The sequence below is a fragment of the Engystomops pustulosus genome, chromosome 1, assembly GCF_040894005.1.
Source record: "Engystomops pustulosus chromosome 1, aEngPut4.maternal, whole genome shotgun sequence".
Lineage (NCBI taxonomy): Eukaryota > Metazoa > Chordata > Amphibia > Anura > Leptodactylidae > Engystomops > Engystomops pustulosus.
Window position 1 is genome coordinate 140,731,508 of NC_092411.1, and position 19,549 is coordinate 140,751,056.

At 40.2% G+C, this 19,549-nt stretch overlaps 1 protein-coding gene across 4 annotated transcripts in view; it reads right to left on the bottom strand.

Moving 5' to 3' along the window:
- Positions 1–19,549, bottom strand: part of SUSD1 (sushi domain containing 1) — an 84,260-nt gene that overhangs the window by 46,495 nt on the left and 18,216 nt on the right. For all 4 annotated transcript variants that reach the window (XM_072154756.1, XM_072154758.1, XM_072154755.1 and 1 more), the window contains 10 exons: positions 18,575–18,751; positions 17,714–17,893; positions 15,212–15,391; positions 10,249–10,428; positions 9,710–9,889; positions 9,040–9,134; positions 8,755–8,944; positions 5,231–5,325; positions 2,680–2,866; positions 616–704 (listed from right to left, as the gene is read on the bottom strand). In XM_072154756.1, coding sequence (XP_072010857.1) covers positions 616–704; positions 2,680–2,866; positions 5,231–5,325; positions 8,755–8,944; positions 9,040–9,134; positions 9,710–9,889; positions 10,249–10,428; positions 15,212–15,391; positions 17,714–17,893; positions 18,575–18,751 — 1,553 coding nt within the window. The remainder of the gene's footprint in view (positions 1–615; positions 705–2,679; positions 2,867–5,230; positions 5,326–8,754; positions 8,945–9,039; positions 9,135–9,709; positions 9,890–10,248; positions 10,429–15,211; positions 15,392–17,713; positions 17,894–18,574; positions 18,752–19,549) is intronic.

Genomic DNA, 19,549 nt, shown 5'->3' on the forward strand with positions numbered 1-19,549 from the left:
ATAGTAGTGCCCAGTGTGTAAAGCAGCTCTTAGTGCTTATAGCAGTACCAAATGTGCATAGCAGTGCCCAATGTATAAAGTAGTCCCAAGTATTCATAGCAGTTCACAATGTATATAGTAGTGCTCAGTGTGTATAGCAATTCTCAGTGTGTATAGCAGTGCTAAGTGTGTTCATATTTCTGTTTGTGTGAGTGTGTGTTTGTATGGATAGCAGAGCTGTGTGTGAATGAATGGATGTAGCAGAGCTATGTGTGTAAATGCATGATATTTTAATTAGTGTAAAACTTTTTTTTTCCTTTTTTTGGATGACTAAATGTGGGAGTGCGTCTTATAATAAGGTGCGTCTTTTAGTCCGAAAAAATGGTATGCACAACGTTACTCTATTTTTTACTAGAATTCCTCCTCCAAACAATATAATTGTGACAGGATCCCTTAATGAGATAGTGAGGGTCATGTGCAGTGCACAATGCTTTTTTGCTCTGAAATCTCACTCCATGTCATAGAAACCTATTCATCACTGAACTGAGCTTCTTTGCCTCTATCATAAATGATTTTAAATGGGGCATTAGAAAGATGGAACATGTGTGGAATGTATCATAATGATTGAATACTTACTTTGTATATTTCTTGCAATCCGACTAAACTTCTATTCCACCACAGGCAGGTTTCATGAAATGTTTGCTCTGTTGTAGAATTTTCAGTGTCTGGGGAATAACATTCAATAATAAGATACCAATTTTGTTTTGTGCATTAACTACATTTTTATTGGTTATAGTTAGTTTCAGTTTTTTAGTTACTGATAAGTTACTTCTTGTTTTATGCCAATTTATAATGATGGTTTTTCTGACAAAGGATAAAAATATTACAACCTTCAAAGTGTTCAATCCCTTAAGGACCAGACCTATATTTTTGGTATTTTCTATTTACTCTATTTTATGTTATGTACAATGTACTGTAAACATGACACATCCCCTTTATGAGCAGTCCGATTAAAAAGACATTTATATTGTTTCCGTCTTAAAATAATTTCAAAACGTCGCAAGAGAAAAAAAAATTCATTGATACTATTTTGAGATCTTTTGACACCCATATGACAATTTATTTTTTTCACTTTTTGTTAACATTTTTGAGTGGCATATTAGCAAAAAAGTGGCTACTTGGACATCCAAGGTTTGTCAGTCATCCTGGGCTGGAAAGGGATAAGCTTTAGGCAAGTGTGTGCCCAGGAGTACTGTAGTACAGCAGTAACAGGAGCCCCGTTACGCACAATGTAATGGGGCCCAGTCTGATGTGCCTAACGTAAAGTTACCCAAAGAGGCGCCCTCCTACTCTCCCACCCACCCCACAGCTTCCTGCCCACTCTCCCATCCACCGCACAGCCACCCAATCTCTTGCCTCGCTGGCACATCCACCCTGCATTCTACCTGACGGCACAGAACCAAGGGACCGCCGCCCGCCCAGCAAGTCACCCCCACGCCCCTTCATCACACACTATCGAAATTGTCCCCTTGTCCTCTCCCCATGACCCTCGGCCATCACAGGACTCCCGCCCCCCAGACATCACAGTCACCTGTCTGTATGCACTGCTGCCCGGCAAGATAAGTGGCTTCATATGTATTTGTGCGTATATATATATATATATATATATATATATATATACATACATACATATGTTGAGTAAATGCCTCTCTCTATATATATATTTATATCTATATATTTATACATATGCTGGTCGCAGGTCCTGGTGGATACTCTTCGGTCTTCTCTGTGCTCCATTAGCCGGCAGAGACACTTTTTGTGATCTGCCGGCTGGCGCAACGCTATCACGTCAACAGAGGCGACATCACCACATCTTAGGGTTGTGCCGGCAGATCGCAAAGAAGCGTCCCTGCTGGGTAATGGAGCAAAAAGAGGACTGAAGAGGAGCCGCCAGGTGCCACAACGAGGATCAGGAGCCGCGATAAGCATTGAGGGGCTGGATGGTGAGGATGTAAGGTTTTTTTTTTTTAATGTGCTGTGCGGGCTGGCTGTATAATACTGGGGGCGGGCTGGCTATATACTACTGTGGGCTGGCTGGCTGTATACTACTAGGGACTGGCTGGCTGTATACTACTGGGGGCTGGCTGGCTGTATATTGCTGGGGGCTGGCTGGCTGTATATTGCTGGGGGCTGGCTGTATACTACTGGGGGCTGGCTGGCTGTATATTAATGGGGGCTGGCTGGCTGTATACTACTGGGTGCTGGCTGTCTGGCTGTATACTACTGGGGGCTGGCTGTCTGGCTGTATAATACTGGGGGCTGTCTGTCTGGCTGTATGCTACTGGGGGCTGGCTGTATACTACTTGGGGCTGGCTGTATACTACTGGGGGCTGTCTGTCTGTATACTACTGGGGGATGGCTGTCTGTATACTACTGGGGGCTGGATGGCTATATACTACAGGGGTCTGGCTGGCTATATACTACAGGGGGTTGGCTATATACTACTAGGAGCTGGTTGGCTATATACTGTGGCCAATACATTTCAATAGGTTTTCCCAGTTTTTGGTGGTAAAATTAGGGGTCTCGGCTTATACTCAAGTCGGCTTATACTCGAGTATATACGGTATACTGTATTCATCAATATACTGTAGATTTCCTGGGGGAAAAATGTTACAAATTAATTGAGACTTCTTAACTTACCATGCTTTGTTATATTTAAATACACATAGGCGAACAATTCTGTGGATAGCTCTGTAATATTAACAAAGTATTCTGCTGTAAATGGTAAATCCAAACAGAGCACTGGAGTAACTGTGTCTGTGCTGAAGTTAAACATTATGCTCTGGAGTAAACCACCTGAAGACCAAGTCCTTCCTTGGATGAAAACCTAGAGAAGAATTATAATCTGTATATTACAGTGTAGCATGTATTTTACACATACAAATGTGTCTACCTTTAACTTCGCTTAAAGGGGTTGCCCACTTTAAGCACATTACAACAAATAATTAATATTGTTTGTGTAATGAAAAGTTATTTAATTTTCCAATACAATTTCTGTATCAATTCCTCACTGTTTTTTAGATCTCTGCTTTCTGTCTTTTTATAGAATTAAATATATATTTATGACTTCCTGAAGATAAACACCTTTCCATGGTCATGTGATGTCACACAGGTGTATGGCTTGTAGCATCACACAGCTTTGATCACACCGTGTGTTATAACGAGCCAGTTATCTGGGTGACATCACATGTCCATGGACCGGTGTTTATCTACAGAAAGTAAAGAATGAACCCTCCTGTTGCATGACAGCAAGCTGACAACAAGCAGAGATGTTGGAAACCGTAAATAATTGATGCTGAAAGTGTATTCGAAAACTTTTCATTGCACAAACAATATGAATTATTTGCTGGAATGTGCGGACAACCCCTTTAAGTCTGGTTAAGGACTTACATTTCTAATAAAGTCACATCAATACAATATGATGATTTGACTAATTTGGCAAATTCTGTGAAGCGTTGCGTAATCTGTGTGCACTATATAAATAAAGACTTATAATTAATTATTATTATTATGACAATGCTTGAAATGCTGCAATCCACAACACTTCCACTGGATGGCTACATATGCCCATATAGCATATCACTTTGTGATAAAATATCAAAACAGAGAATTGTCTTGATCAGACCTATTATCTTGTGACAACCCATCTGGGGTTACCCAACCAAAACTAAGGGTAAAAGAAGGCAAATTTATTTATTGCTTAGAAGTTGCTTTAGAAGATTAGACCAATGAATTAGAAATTAGGGATTTGGGTATCAGCAAAAACTGAGGACTATGTTAAGTTAAATTTAATCCCGTTAATTAACTCAATAAGACACAAGGTGAAAAGTTGGTGTATGCTTCTGCTGACTCAGTCAGACAGGATTGGCTTGGTGAAAATGGTGCTGCTCCCACAATTATTGTTTGTCTTGTCGGCAAGTCCGATATGGACTTTAAATTGATAAAGGCAATAATGAGCATTCTAATTTGATCCAATTGTCTTATTGGCCCACAAATTTGGGGACCTGAGGGGTATAATTATCTGGAGTTACCCATGTGGGGTCAGTGGAAGCCCCAGCCTCTTCAATAGCAGAAGGCCCAGGCACTTCAATCGCAGAAGCCCCAGGCACTTCAATCGCAGAAGTCTCAGGCACAGGAACCCTACGGCGCCTTCTCGGGGGTCCTTCAGGGTAACTGGAAGATGAGCAGGAGGATCATGATGGGTAAAATGGGACATCATCCCCACTTGTGTCTCAGTGTCAGAGGCAAGCATGTTGTATGCCTCCAACACGGTGTACGTCTTCTGAGACATTGCACACAAAAAAATAAGAATGTGTACCAGAAAAAAGTATGTACACCAGAAAAATTATATAATGTGCACCCAACTACCATCTAGCCGGCACACACAAAATAAAAAATTAAATAATGCACACCAAACCACAGGGACAAGCCGCACAGATGGCATACAAAAAAATGATAATGTGCACCAATCTACACGGACAAGCCGCACAGATGGCACACAAAAAAATAATGCGCACCATACCACACGGACAAGCTGCACAGATGGCAGACACAAAAAATAGATAAGTGCACCCACAGGTGCACTACGGGAACACCTATTTTTTGGGAAAAAAAACAAAAAACCCTATGTGCACTGCACAAATGCACCTAGCTTGCCCTAAGAAAACCTAACTAAAAATACTGTGCAGCACTATTCACATGGCACACTGAAAAGTGCATCCAGTGCAGAACAACCCTAACACAGCGCACTGAAAGTGTGTTTGGGTTCAGAAGCGACAGACAGGAGATGGGAAAAAACGGAAGACAAGGGAAGACACAGGACACAGGAGGGAACAGATAGGGATCAATAGGGAACAATAAGGATCAGATAGGAAAATAGTGTTTTGGTGCAAACAGTAACGCTCTGCTCCTCTTTACAGTGATACCAAACCAAAATGGAGCCACTGGAGGAAGAGGAGGGAGCTAAAAACAAGTTTTCAGCCTACCTCAATGTTACCATGTCACGTGACATGGTGGCACAGAAGAGCCGGGGTGCCCTCGTGCCGTACTAGTACTATGCTGAGTGCTAATCGCAGGAGCCAGGGGTTAAATAAATCAGCATTTTTTACTTAAAGGACGATCAAGAGTGTCTAACCCAAAGACAGTAGGTTAGAAAGTATTTGGTATTCTACATACCCATTTCTAAACTTACCGCATACACTTCAGGTGACTTTGCTGCTGACAAACTTCTTATCCATGTCAAACATGTCCCATTCAATACTACAATGTCACCAAATCTTTGTTTCACTGAAAAATTAAAAAAACAAAACAAAACATAAAGTTCAAATTCTTTATTATCATGGAAGTTTTAAATTAGTCTCTCTTTTTTTTCCACAGGGAGCTGACTTCATAAATTACATTAAGCAGTTCTCTGTTATAGAACTGCATTGCTTTGGACTTATCTACTCATGGGTGGACCCATGACGCAAGCTCTCATTAAGGGTGCATTTAAATGTTGCGTATGTTAACACATTGTAAATGCAATGTAATAGCATTTACACAATGTAAACAGTGAGCTTATATGGTGTTAACATTGTGTTACTTAAACATGGTATTAAAACACTTGTTAACGCAATGTAAATTCAACATTTGAATGCACCCTTAAAGGACGTCTACCACCAGTTTGTCTTATAATGTATGCTCGTAGCCTCTAGGGGATAAAGAACCCTTTTTTTTTCATCTAGATCTTGAGCCTCCATATGATGCAAAAAAGAAGGTTTTAAAAATATGGAAATTAGCCTGAGGCACTCAAGCTCACGTCAACTCATGGATCCTCCACTACTTAATTTATGCATGCTCCGGGTCATTAATATTCACCCCTCCTGCCGCTCGCTCTGGAAATATTGTGCATGTGTGGAAGAAGATGGCCAGTGCGAGCGGCAGGAGAAGTGAATACTAATGAACTGCGGGGCGTGCATAAATTAAGTATGGAAGGAGCCATTGGGTGCTCAGGAGAACCTGAGCGCCTTAGACTAATTTGCATATTTTTAAAACCTTCTTTTCTGCATCATACAAACCCTCAAGACCTAGCTGAAAACAAGATCATCATCCCCTAGAGGCAGCAAGCATACATCTAGGTGGTAGATGTCCTTTAACCACTTACGCCACCATGACATTCGGTAACATCATGGAGAGCTTCTATTTGTGCCACCATAACGTTCTCCAACGTAATGTGGATGGTACTGGCTCAGAAGCAGAGCCTGTACGATCGATGCAGGAGGAAGACTGTATGTGACAGTCAAGCATCTGCACCAGCAGCTGGGATCGCGATAGTCACATTTCCGGCTGTTTAACGCCTAAAGGGGTTTCCCACCTCTCCTCCCAGCGCCGAGTATGAGGGTGCCGATCATTTCCATGGCAGCCCCCGGGTCCATAGAAGGACCCCAGGACTGCCTCGTCTAACTGCCTGCTGGGCTGGACCCAGCAATGCAGCGGTCACCCAATGCATTTTCAAAGGGTGACTTTGTCCCCTAAATGCCCCATATAGTGTAAAACTCCCAAACACAATAAAGCGCGAAAATACCCACACAAACAGTAGATATAGGACATCGCCACGTCCGTAACAATAAAATAAAATCATTACTGAATGATGGTGAATGCTTTAAAAAAATAAATAAAAAAACAAAGCAAAAATTATTATAGCCAAAAAAAACACCAAAAAAGTGATCGAAAAGTCACATTTACATCTGCATGATACCAACAAAACGTACAACTCGTACCGCAGAAAATAAGCCCTAAAATAGCTCAATCAACAAAATAATAAAAATAACATGCTGCTTAGAAGACAGCAATGCAAAATCAAGGGGATTTTTCTCTCCAAATAAGTTTATTTTGTAGAACAAGTCAAACATAAAAATATTTTATAAATAGGATATTACCAAAACCGTAATGACCCGTAAAACATAAGTAACATGTTATCTATGCTATCTTTCAGATTTTTTTCTACCTCACACCAAAAAAAGCTAATAAAGGTTAAACAACGGAATATTGCGCCACCAAATGTAGTATTACTGCAAGCCTTTAAGGGTTTAGTTTTTAAAATGGGTCTACTCATTAGAAATCTTTACTTCCCTACTATATAAGGCAGTGATGGCTAACCTATGGCATTGGTGCCAGAGGTGGCACTCAGAGCCCTTTCTGTGGGCACTCAGGCCATCACCAGAGATGACTCCAGGTATCTTCCTGCAGTCCCAGACAGCCAAGGACTTGCTGTGCACAGAGCTATTTTAAAGTGACAGCTGTACCTGGGACTATTTTCTGCTTTATTGGTGTCCTCAGTGATGGTATCAATGAAAGCTGTGACAGAGAAGGGAGTATAAATCACAAATTAAATTTCTGTGTTGGCACTTTGAGATAGATAAGCGGGTCTTTGTTGTAGTTTGGGCACTCGGTCTCTAAAAGGTTTGCCATCACTGATATAAGGGCCCAGCCATTGCGACATTGCGACATCTGTTAGCAGTGTGTGACCCTGTGTGGGATATTACTGCATTATAGAGAAACTGGGTAACAAACTATGGGGTGCATTTACTTCTTTAACCCCTTCTAAAAGTATAGATTTAGGGACCAAAGCAAGGTTTTTTTGGTAAAAGATTTTCACTTACAAGAGCCAATCTAACTCTTTCTATAAAACATCTGAGGTGGTAAAAAGCTCAATATCAATGTAGATAAATTCTCTGGGTGGTGTAGTTTCCAAAAAAGGATAATTTATAGGGTGGGTGACTTGTCTCGTAGCTCAGGAACTTTATATATATAATAGCACCTGAAAACCACGTGATCAAAATCTGGCCTCTAAAAGCTAAATGGCTCCTTCTGTTCTGCGCTCTGCTGTGGGCCCCTAAAGTAGTTTACATTGACAACGGTTAGGTATTGCTGTACTCGTAAGAAAACTGCACAACAAAATCTGAGATGTGTTTTCTCATTTTATCCTGCATGAATATGTAAATTTTAGGACTAAATAATTATTTTATTGTCAAAATGTAAAAATTCAAAATACAACCTCCATTTTGTTTTAATTCTTATGAGAAGCTTAAAGGGTTAACAAGCTTACCAAAGGCTATTTTGGACAGTTTGAGGGCTGCAGTTTTAAAAATGAAGAGATTTGTGGGGAGTTTCTAATAAATATAGCATTTTAAACCCTTACGGAGATGAATTGTCCTCTAAAAATATTGAATCTGAAATTTACTCGAAAATTTGGAAAATCGCTGTTCGAACTGGAAGCCTCCAAACATCCTAATAAAATAATAAGTATGTCAGCATAAAGCAGACATATGGTTAATGTTAGTTACCAACAAATCAGAAAAATAGGAACATTTTTAAAATTGAATCGGAGGTATTGCAGCAGCAAAGTTACGAAGCATTCTGCTGCCCCCCATCCCCTTGCTGTGTCTGCCAGTGTGGACAGACAGTGAAAAGAGACACTATGGGAGATGCCATTAAAATTGGCTGAAGCAGAGGGAAAACTTGTGTATATATGCAGCGCAGCTTAATTGAAGCACTCAAAGGAGGCAAAGACACAGGGACATATAGATGCAGAGATGTGTCAAATGAAAGAGATTTATTGAAAAGTGGCCAACCCTTTAATCCTAGACAGTTTTCATAAATCTGTAACTTTTCCATAATTTTACACTTAAAGTACCTATTTGTGAATCTTTAGGATGAAAAGAAATGGTTACCCACTAGTTGTTTTCAATGTGATATTGAGCAGTACAGTTGGTATAACACGAGAAGCAGCCACCATCGATACTGTGTAGTTAGTATTAGGAAGAAGATCCAAGCAGATCATTGGATTTTCATTGTCTGTAGTATAGTTCAACGTCTTCTTATCAACAAAGTCTTTGTCATTCCACCTGATTCCATAAATACTGAACTGTTGTAAGAAAGAAGAAACACAACTTTTGAAATTACCCTAACATTTACTCTTTGGGGCCATTATATATACAAAGGTCAGGTGCCTGGGCTTACCATATACAGAATACCCCATCCAAATATATCACTGCTTTTTTGCCACTGCAGACAGGTTTCATTCAAAATGATGTTACTGATAAGATTTTCTTTTACTGAAAAATAACGATACCATCAATTTAATTTGGTATGTCACATTATAACAATGTTACAAATGATGTCGGAAAAATACTGCCAATAAACTTTTCATTTTACTATCGATGATAGTGTCCTGAAGACAGAATGCATGTATTGGATTACCGTATACAGACAAATAACTATATATGGTCATAAAATTCACCAATTGCATGTAGAGCAATGCGCTCAAAGTGGGTATTTCTTATGGGCCAATCTAAATAAAAGGGGTCCTGCACTAATAGTTTTTGCCTATTATTTTGGCCAATATACTACACATCACAGCCACATCAAAACCACCTTTGTATGTGATATTTGGGTTGAGATTTTGTTTCTCCCTAGTTCCCTGACCTGTTTTTTTTTAACAACCAAGAATTGATTGCATCCCACTATTTTGTATATAGCCTCAAAGATCTCAAGGCAATACACCAGCGACCAACACCAGCCTTGCTGTGTATGGTTGCACAAGCAGGTTATAACTGGTAAAAGGCTAGCAATGTTCAACCCACTTTTTATGTTCAAATTAAAATCTATTTCACTTCTATTTATGACATACCTGAACAGGTCATATTGATTTCTTCCCAAGTAGCATCCTCAAGGCACACAGAAAAGTTCTTACTGCCTTTGTCAGTGAGTCCAGGCTTACACTTATAATAAACATAGCTCCCCAGGGCAGTCTCATTATTCCATATCCAATCAGTATATTCAATCAATATAGGCATTCCACAGTCAACCTCTCCAATAGAATAAATACAATTATTTTACATGCAAAAAAGAAGGATATCAAATTTTATTTAATATTCTGCAATCCCAAGGTACATTCAGCTACATTATAAAAACTATTTATAATTTTCACATTTATAGTTTTCACATTTCTCAAATGCCACATTTGCTATAATACGGAATTTGAAATATTATTATGATACATAAACTTAGTGCTTGTTCTTCTCTCAACACAGTAATAATAGAACCAAACAAGCTACAAGATTTCTTATGGTGATGAAGTATGAACTGGGTCATGCTGACCCTTGCATCCTTTATTAATGACTCAGGATGACACAATCAAGATGAAATTAGATGCAGGCCATGTATTACCTGTACAGGAAAAAGTTGTGTTTTCCCAGGTTTCATTTGAAGTACATCTTGACACATGCATAGCTTTAGGATTATAAAAGCCTTTCTGACATAAATACCGGACCTCACTTCCAAAACTTGCATCTCCATTCCATTTCATCTCAGCATTTGGAATTAAAAGTGGTTGCCCACAGTCTATATCTGGAAAGCAAAAAAAAAAATGCTTAGTTAACAATATAGCAATAATCTGAGATATTTGCTTTAGAGCTGCTGTGCTGTGCATTGAACCTGTGTGGTAGTACACCTCATTATTATAGAGGTGTCTATAACTCCTCTGTTGTACCTGCTCCCATGAATGCCACACATAAGCACATATTCCCTGCTACTAGAAATCTTTAGAGATTTTGTATATACAGTACATGTCACCGATTATCATCAAAAAAGCCTTGTGTAATTATTACCTTGATCATATCAATAACTTCACAGATTTAAAATATAGGTATATAATTCCATATGTGTGTTTTATATAAGAAACTTCACTACCAGAGGGTCTCACAGGCTACGTATAGGTGTCTGCTGACCCACGTGGGCAAAAGAAGCACTAGGATTCAGGCAGAGAGCGGTCAGGAAAAAGCCAAAGGTCAGGGTAGACCTATTTGAAACATAATTCATGGTTGAAGGTTGTCAGAAATATTGAATTAGAGACCTAAACACTCATTTACTCTCCTGTGGAGGATATTGCCTTTTATAAGAAGGGATCTGCTGGGATTGGAGGACAGATAAAGGGTGCCCCAAATCCCATTACATTCTATGGAGCACAAGAATAAAACTAAGGGCATAACTAATTTCAACTAGGTCTGGTCTTAACATGCCACTATTGTACAATCGAGTAATTGAGTATCTAGGAGGGAAGAAATTTACAGTTACAGGTTCACTGAGTGAGGAGGTACATAGGGAAAGTCACCATTGCTTTGCTAACTCTAAGGCCCGTTCCACACTTGCGAGTGTGATGCGATGAACTCGCATCACACTCGCAACGCATGCTGCAGGGAACGCACGGCCCGAACACTGCACCGCGGGAGTGAACTCAGCATGTCAGTTCACTCCCGCAGTGCAGTGTTCGGGCCGTGCGTTCCCGGCAGCCTGCGTTGCGAGTGTGATGCGAGTTCATCGCATCACACTCGCAAGTGTGGAACGGGCCTAATAGCTACAGTATATAGTTCCGAATCTTCTCAAACATTAATATCAACACTAAACAGCGCCTATGTGTTAAGACTGGGATGTGATAAAAGCTCCAGTAGGTGTTAAAAGTACAGTAATTTCCCCAATACGTTTTTCACTATAGTGTTAAAACTATCATGCGGTCGGTACTTTCTTAAGATCCAGGGGCACCCAATATAATGATCATAATGAATTCACTCTGCGACTCCTGAAATTTGTGCTTGAGCATAATTTTTTTATGTTTGATGGCAATTTCTACCACCAGCTCAGGGGAGTGGCTATGGGGAGCCCTTGTGCTCCCACGTATGCTAATCTCTTCCTGGGCTGGTGGGAGAAGGAGCATGTTTTTAATGAGGACCTTGAATCCTATACGTCACACATTCTACTATGGATAAGATTCATAGATGACGTCCTGCTTCTATGGAAAGGACCAAAGGACCGGTTTGAGGAATTTGTAACCATTCTCAATTCTAATCAGATTGGTCTCTTTCTTACATCTGAGATGCGGCAGGAAACAATTTCCTTCCTGGACCTATTTATTAGCAAAACTACATCAGGAAAATTATCTACCATGGTCTTCAGAAAAACCACAGCCACCAACTCCCTTCTCGTCTGGAACAGCTGGCATCCAAAGCCTTTAAAAAAAAAGGAATACCAAAAGGGCAGTATTTACGTGTTAGGCGAAACGGCTCTGAGATGGCAGAATACCTGTCAGCAGCAGCAGATCTGAGATGCAGATTTCATGAGAGGGGTTATCCGGATGAGGTTTTGAAAGAAGCCCATCACTGTGCAATTAAAAGCAACAGGGATACCCTCCTAACACCGAAAACTAGAAGGGAGTCTGATGCTCCAACACGTATCATAGGGACCTATGATTCCCATCATAAGCAAGTGAGGGATGTGCTGGCAGCTCATTGGAAAATTTTAAAACTAGATCCGGATGTGGGGGACGAGATTGGTGATTTTCCGCAGATCACATATAGGAGGGGCAATAACATACGGGACAAACTGGTTCATAGTCACCTTACACCAGCTAAACAACAAACATGGCTCCCGCAGCCCCCTCTAGGTACATACAGATGCGGCTCTTGTAAGGCATGCAACTTTATCTCACCGGGTAATTCTGTGACCAGTTCGGTAACTCAGCGGATTTTTCCAAATCGCCAATTTATTAATTGCAGAAGTACCGGAATTGTGTACCTTATGACATGCGTGTGTGGAATCCAGTATGTGGGCAAGACATACAGAGAATTCCGCGTACGCATCCGTGAACATGTCAGGGATGTTCTGAACGGAAAGGACACTACCATTGCTCGGCATGTTTGTGAACATCATGACGGAAACTCCCTGAGCATCAAATTTAAAGGAGTGGAACGGGTGACACCCCCCATACAAGGAGGGGATTTTGAACGCCTGCTGCTTCAACGTGAGGCAAGATGGATTTGTACCCTGTCTACGGAAAAACCGCAGGGTCTGAACGATGCCATCAGCTATGCATGTTTCCTCTGATTTAATTTAATTACCTTATGTTAAGGAGGTCGCACTGGTTTCGGACGCCATCTTGACTACTGTCCGCCATCTTAGATACAGCGGCCACCTTGGGGGGGGGGGTATGCTTCCCTCTAAGAAGCTATAGGGTTAAATGTTTTAATTCAGCTATTTTTCTCATTTAAACTGTTTGCCTTTTCACAATATCCTTGGCATTTCTTACCGTCCTTCGGGCCTCTGTATTCTTGTTATTTATTTTGGTTATGAAGAAGCTTCTAGGAGCCATTGTGTAGATAAGCATGGCTGTAAACAAGGCCTGGTCATTTTTCCCAGAATGTGCTGGTACAAAAGCATAATGGCCAATAGAATCTAAGTCCTTATCTCCATTCATACAACACCCCTTTGATGACTCTTCTGTCTGATATATATTATGCATTTTGATTATTAAAGAGGAGAAGATCTTGACTAAGAGATTGACATGTCTTGGTCTCTATGTTCAATCATGAAAGGGTTAATTAGGACTCACCTTACAAAAGTCAAGAGGGCTGTTGGGGCCCTGCATAAAAATCCCTAACAATATTTGGCGTCCATCTGGGTGGGTTTAGGACACCTTGTACACAGATATTGTTTATACTAGTTTGCTGAGAAGGAGATGATAAGTGGCTCCAGAATCATATTATTATGCAGCTTCGAGGACAGACTGGCTTCTCATTAAATGTCAAAGGGTATTAGCTGACAGGCCAGCAAACAGGTTACATAAAATGAAGACAATATCTGTGTACAAGGTCTCTGGGAAAAAAGTGAATTAATTGTGCTCAGTTCAGCCTAGTTTTTCAGCACAAAAAAATGTGCTGAAAACCCAAACTCGGCTTATACTCGAGTAAAAAATATATAGGTTTTACCAGGTTTTTGTGGTAAAATTAGGGGCCTCGGCTTATACTTGGGTCGGCTTATACTCGAGTATATACGGTATATCATATCTTGCATCATTCCAATTTAGCTAGCACATTCCATTGCTTAAGACCATCATTATTTCCATTACATTTTAATTTTTAATGCTTAATCCTGTCACATTGTCGTTCTGTCATTATTCATGGCGGAGTACTACTTTCATCTTGGCCTTGTGCTAAACCTCATCGGGTTCTATAGGGCAGTTTTAGCCGCTATACGTTCCCCCGGTTAACATTAATCCTAATGAGGAATTCAGGACAGTATTGTATAAACTGATGTTTAACACAGTGAACGAGGCGGCAACCTAAGCGACACTCTCTCTGATGATACTGGTCCTCTTTCCGACACATTGGTCATGACAATTCACTTACCATGTGTCATATGCTGTGAGCCTGGGGACAGCGCTATTGGCTGACCAGGCACGAGCCCTCTTCGTTTGGAACGCCCACTCGCTCCTGATTGGAGGATTGCGGCTGGCGGTCCCAGGTGGTGATTGGCTGCCGTACCTCTGGGTGGGCGGGGCGTCTTCCTTATACCTCGCGCGTGCACCCGCGCGCGCATGGCATCTATCAGTGCCGAGACTCTGCCGGCGGTTGCACATAAAAATATGTGATGTGCATCAGCGTTTAATAATACACCTTCTATGCATCCATATGCCTCTGATGACACAGCTCCCTAATAGAGGGGCTGTAGAAACGCGTCAGGCATAGGGTATATTAGGCAGAATAGGCAGGCTAGTATGGTCCACAACAGGACTTAAACTTTTATCTGGCCATGTTCCTTTTCTAGTTGTTCAAGTGCAGTGCCTATCAAATCACGAGGGCGAGAACTTGTTCAAATTATGGATATCTAAGTTTCGCCGATAGTTGCGCTTGCCCTGAACAGAACATATCTTATATCAGCACTTTAGTCCAGTGAGGGGGTAATACTGTGATAGAGTGGGATCCTCTTGGTCTCAATTCCCCCTTATACACTGGAAGCCTGATTTGACTATTTAATGGCTGATGAGTGGCCGTATTTTAATAATGTATAATGAAGTGTAATTTTTTTAAGTGTTCTTTCTCAGACAGTTACTATATCTAATCATCTGAACACAAACTTTCGTATCTAATTTGAACTCATTTATTAGTGTTAAAACTCTTGCCTGCTATTTATTTTTCCATTGGTTCCAGAAGCAAATAAGAACTAGGGATCAAGTTCTGGGTGAGTAAAACATCATTTTCATCCTTTGCAACTTTCAGCCAGTATTGAAGATCAATATGCATAGAAAAAATAGGTGACATCACGTTCCTCCATAAAATGATTGATATAACACAAGACTTACCTCTGCATACAATGCTAGCTCCTATCCATTTTCCATTTTCATTACAGATAGCAGTCTTATTTCCGCTGTCTATAACAAAGCCAGGCAAACATTCAAAACTTACAATGCTTCCATAGGTAGTATTCCATAATAAACCAGGTTTTGTGTTATTGATGGATGGTGGAGGCCCACAATCAACAACTAAGAAGAAAATAATAAAATTAAACAATCTACTTCAGGGACAGATCACAACCCCCTATTGTACCAATTTATTGGTGGGTAATATTTTTTACACCAAAATTATTTTTTAAGGCAACTGTTTACTCTTCCGCTGAAAAATGGAGATACATATCTGAGGGCCATCATAGTGAGTCAATTAAATCTGTAGCTAAGGTGCAGCAGAACAGCAAGAGCTAAACAGTCCAAATAACTGATAAGTGTTAGTAGGAGGGAAAGCAAGCATTGTAACAGGCAGTGAATTTGGCATTATAAGGTGCAATTGTGCACTATGACTGTACTAAAGGAGTGCTGTGGGGTGGGTGTTTTTTAATAGTTTGATAGAGAAAAGTTCTTCCTTTGCTGTTCTGCGACAGAGAAACTGTATAATTTATACTCACTATTTCACCTTTTTATAACACCGCTTTTATACTAGGATGCAGAGGCTGCTTGAAAACAGTAAAGACCCTTCTTTACCCCTATTCTTAGCAGGAGACTTCCGCATCAACAGGCACAAAGCTCTCCTGCTAGCAACACAATAGACTCTGATAGCAAAAAAAAAGCTTACTGGTAATGAAAATAAAAGGCAATTTTTTCCAACATTGCAAGCTACAAATTTGATATAAGTATTACTAAAGATTCTTCATTGTATGTTATTATTTGGTCTATAGTTTGTAAAATGCTGGTTTACCCCATTCCACAACCTTTCCAGAAAACCTGTTATAAAGGCCGAAGGATAAACTATCTGAATTTCAAGCAGGACAAGGGCAGATTGGGTAAGCATTCCTATAAACAGTAATTCCTTATAAATAGCCAGCTAATTACACTCATATATACAGTAGAAGATTGTGAAACACTGAGATCAACTCCGAGACTATGGATTTGCCCTCGTTAATTTCACTTGTCAGTCATTTTAACAAAAATATGCAAGAAGTAATACATTTTTAAGTAATGATATGTCACATTGGCCCAGATATATGAAAACTGGTGCAATCTGCCTTAGTGAAGTTTGCACCACACTTTTTAATTGTGTTTCATGCTCTTAATTAATCTGATCTGTTTTCAGGATGTGCACACAGTTGCACATTTTTAAATTAATTTTTTTAATTTCACTTTAATTTCATGAAGTAATAAATGTGCCGCAAATTAGGAACACACACCTACACACCCCTTTAGCTTAACAGTTTTTAAAAGTGTCAGACAAAATGCAACTGTGACACAAATTGGCGCAAACACAATAAATACATGTGTAAGACACTTTTTAGAGCAAACTTAGACAAGAAACTGGTGAAGACACAATAATTTATCTGAGTCTGCAAAAAACTTCTTGTATGTTTTTTCTATGTCCTCCTTCCTTCTAAAATCAACTTTTAAAAGTATACTAATGAGTTAAAGTAATAACTACAGGCGGTCCCCTACTTAAGAACACTCGACTTACATACGACCCATAGTTACAAACGGACCTCTGGATATTGGTAATTTATTGTGCTTTAGTCCTAGGCTACAATAAACAGCTGTAACAGTTATCACAGGTGTCTGTATTGAAGCTTTAGTGTTAATATTGATTCTTATGACAATCCAACATTTTTAAAATCCAATTGTCACAGAGACCAAAAAAGTTCTGGCTGGGATTACAATGATAAAATATACAGTTCCGACTTACATACAAACTCAACTTAAGAACAAACCTACAGACCCTATCTTGTATGTAACCCGGGGACTGCCTGTACTGGAGTGGTTCCAAGAGCCCCTCCATGCTGCAGATTCACAGGCTGTTAAACTGCCTCACCCTCTTTCTCTGTGCATAATGTAATCCCCAAATGTTCATGCATACTTTAATGGCCTGTGAAGCTGCAGCACGGAGGGGCTCTTGGAACCGCCCCAGTAGCCATTCAGGCTAATTAGCATAATTTTGAATGTTTATTTTAGAAGAAAGGTGGGCATGCATAAAAAAGATTACCAAAATCATAGTGACTGGATCTATGAGTAAATGGCCCTGGTTTATCCATGCTTGATTTAAATGATAGATTTCCTTTAAGTAATCAGATAAGACATCAGGTAAATGGGCTGGTGGATTAATTGTAAACACCTTTTGATGTCTTAGTTAGGTTCCTTATGGGTGGTGTGGGAAGTTTCAGAGATAAGGCAGCCAACAGTGCTAGATACATCCAGGATTAGAAGTAGTCAATGCTAGAGGTAGCTGATGACAATGTGTAGACATAAATAAAAATGTGTTTCTCATATGATTAACTAATGCTACTAAAGGTATTCTTTGAACCTAGTTGAATCTGGCCTTATGAGTCTCACCTCGACATTTGAGATCAGCTCCTTCCCACTTCCCGGCTGCATTGCATACAGATGAATTAGAACCACTCACTGCAATAAATCCTTTTACACACATGAACGTAACACTGCTCCCAAAAGTGGTGCTGTTAAATGAATGAACTACAGTGTTGTGCGTGGCCACAGGGGGTCCACAGTCTACAGCTGGAAAGACAAAAAGAGCACAATATTTACTTAGGGGATCTGTGAGTGTGAGCAAGGCATACACAGGCAGATCAGCTATAAAATTGCCAGAACCATCCAACATGCCCTAATACATTTCCATTGTCGAGCCGTCTGCAGGCCCAATACGGCTAAGGTAGTTAGCCAAACATGTTGACTTAAATGGACCACATAGAAGCAAGAAGAAGAAGGACAGGATGTCTCATGAAATAGAGCACATCCATAGGGTTTGTGATGCCGATTCATAATCTCTGAAAAGGTGACACTGGGTATGAGGTCTGCACAGTGTAACAATGAAGTTGATGCCAACCTGCATCCGAAATGCACTCTGAGGCTTCAGAACTATGTAGCATCTGTAAAAAGACTGTTCGGTTGAACAGCTCTGTTCTTCAAGATTTCCCTTCACTGAGAGACTGTGCTGTCACCAGTTGCGTTGTTATCATCTAACCATAAAAAATAATTGTCTTAAACTGTAAATGTTATAATAATTTCTCTTTCATACTCCATGGGGAACCATTTAATATGGTTTAGGATAGTTTTTTTTACGTATTCAGAATCATATACAGAGCAACTCTAGGTAATTGCTTGCTCATGTGTCTAAAACAGCACAAAATTATTTTTTTCCCTAAAATTTGTAATCAGGTTATAAATAGTAAATATTACCTGTGCAAACCAGAGTGGCACCTTCCCAAGTTCCATTGGCAGTGCAAATAGATGTGTTGTGGCCATGTTCAATAAAACCAGACATACACGTATAAATCATTTGACTGCTGAATATTGTGACTCCAGAAAAGTCATTTTCAGTGTTGGGAAGAATTGGAGGCTGACCACAGTCGATAGCTGAAAAAGAAAATCTTAATATTCAATGTCAATTAATATATTTCCTGGTATCCACAATGCTACAGGTATACCTAAATAAATTAGAATATCAGCAATAAATACACTCAATACTTGATCAGGGCTCCTTTTACATAAATGACCGCATCAATGCAGTGTGGCATGGAGGTGATCAGCTGAGGGCACTGCTCAGGTGTTATGGAAGCCCAGGTTGCTGAAACCAGCCTTTAGCTCCTCTGCATTGTTGCTTCTGGTGTCTCTCATCTTTATCTTAAGAATACCCTATAGATCCTGTATGGGGTTACAGTCAGGCGAGTTTGCTGGCCAATCAAGCACAGTGAGCCAACAATCCTGGAGTGCTGGATTCAGTATTTCGAAAACCACTACACACAGACGTATCCAGGACATGGGCTACAAGTATATCAGTCCATGTGTCAAGCCACTCCTGACCTATAAACAACGCTTAAGGAGAAAAATAACCGGACTGTTGCTCGGTGATCCAAGGGTTTGTTTTCAGATGAAAGCAAATTTTGCATTTCATTTGGAAATCAAGGTTCCAGAGTGTTGAGGAAGAGTGGAGAGGCACAATCCAAGCTGCTTGAGGTCTTGTGTAAAGTTTCCACAATCAGTGATGGTTTGGCAGCCATGTCATCTGCTGGTGTAGGTGCACTGTGTTTTATCAAGACCAAAGTCAGCGCAGCTGTCTACTAGGGAATTTTAGAGAACTTCATGCTTCCCACTTCCAACAAGCTTTTTGGAGATGGAATTTTCATTTTCCAACCCATGCCTTATTGATGCAGT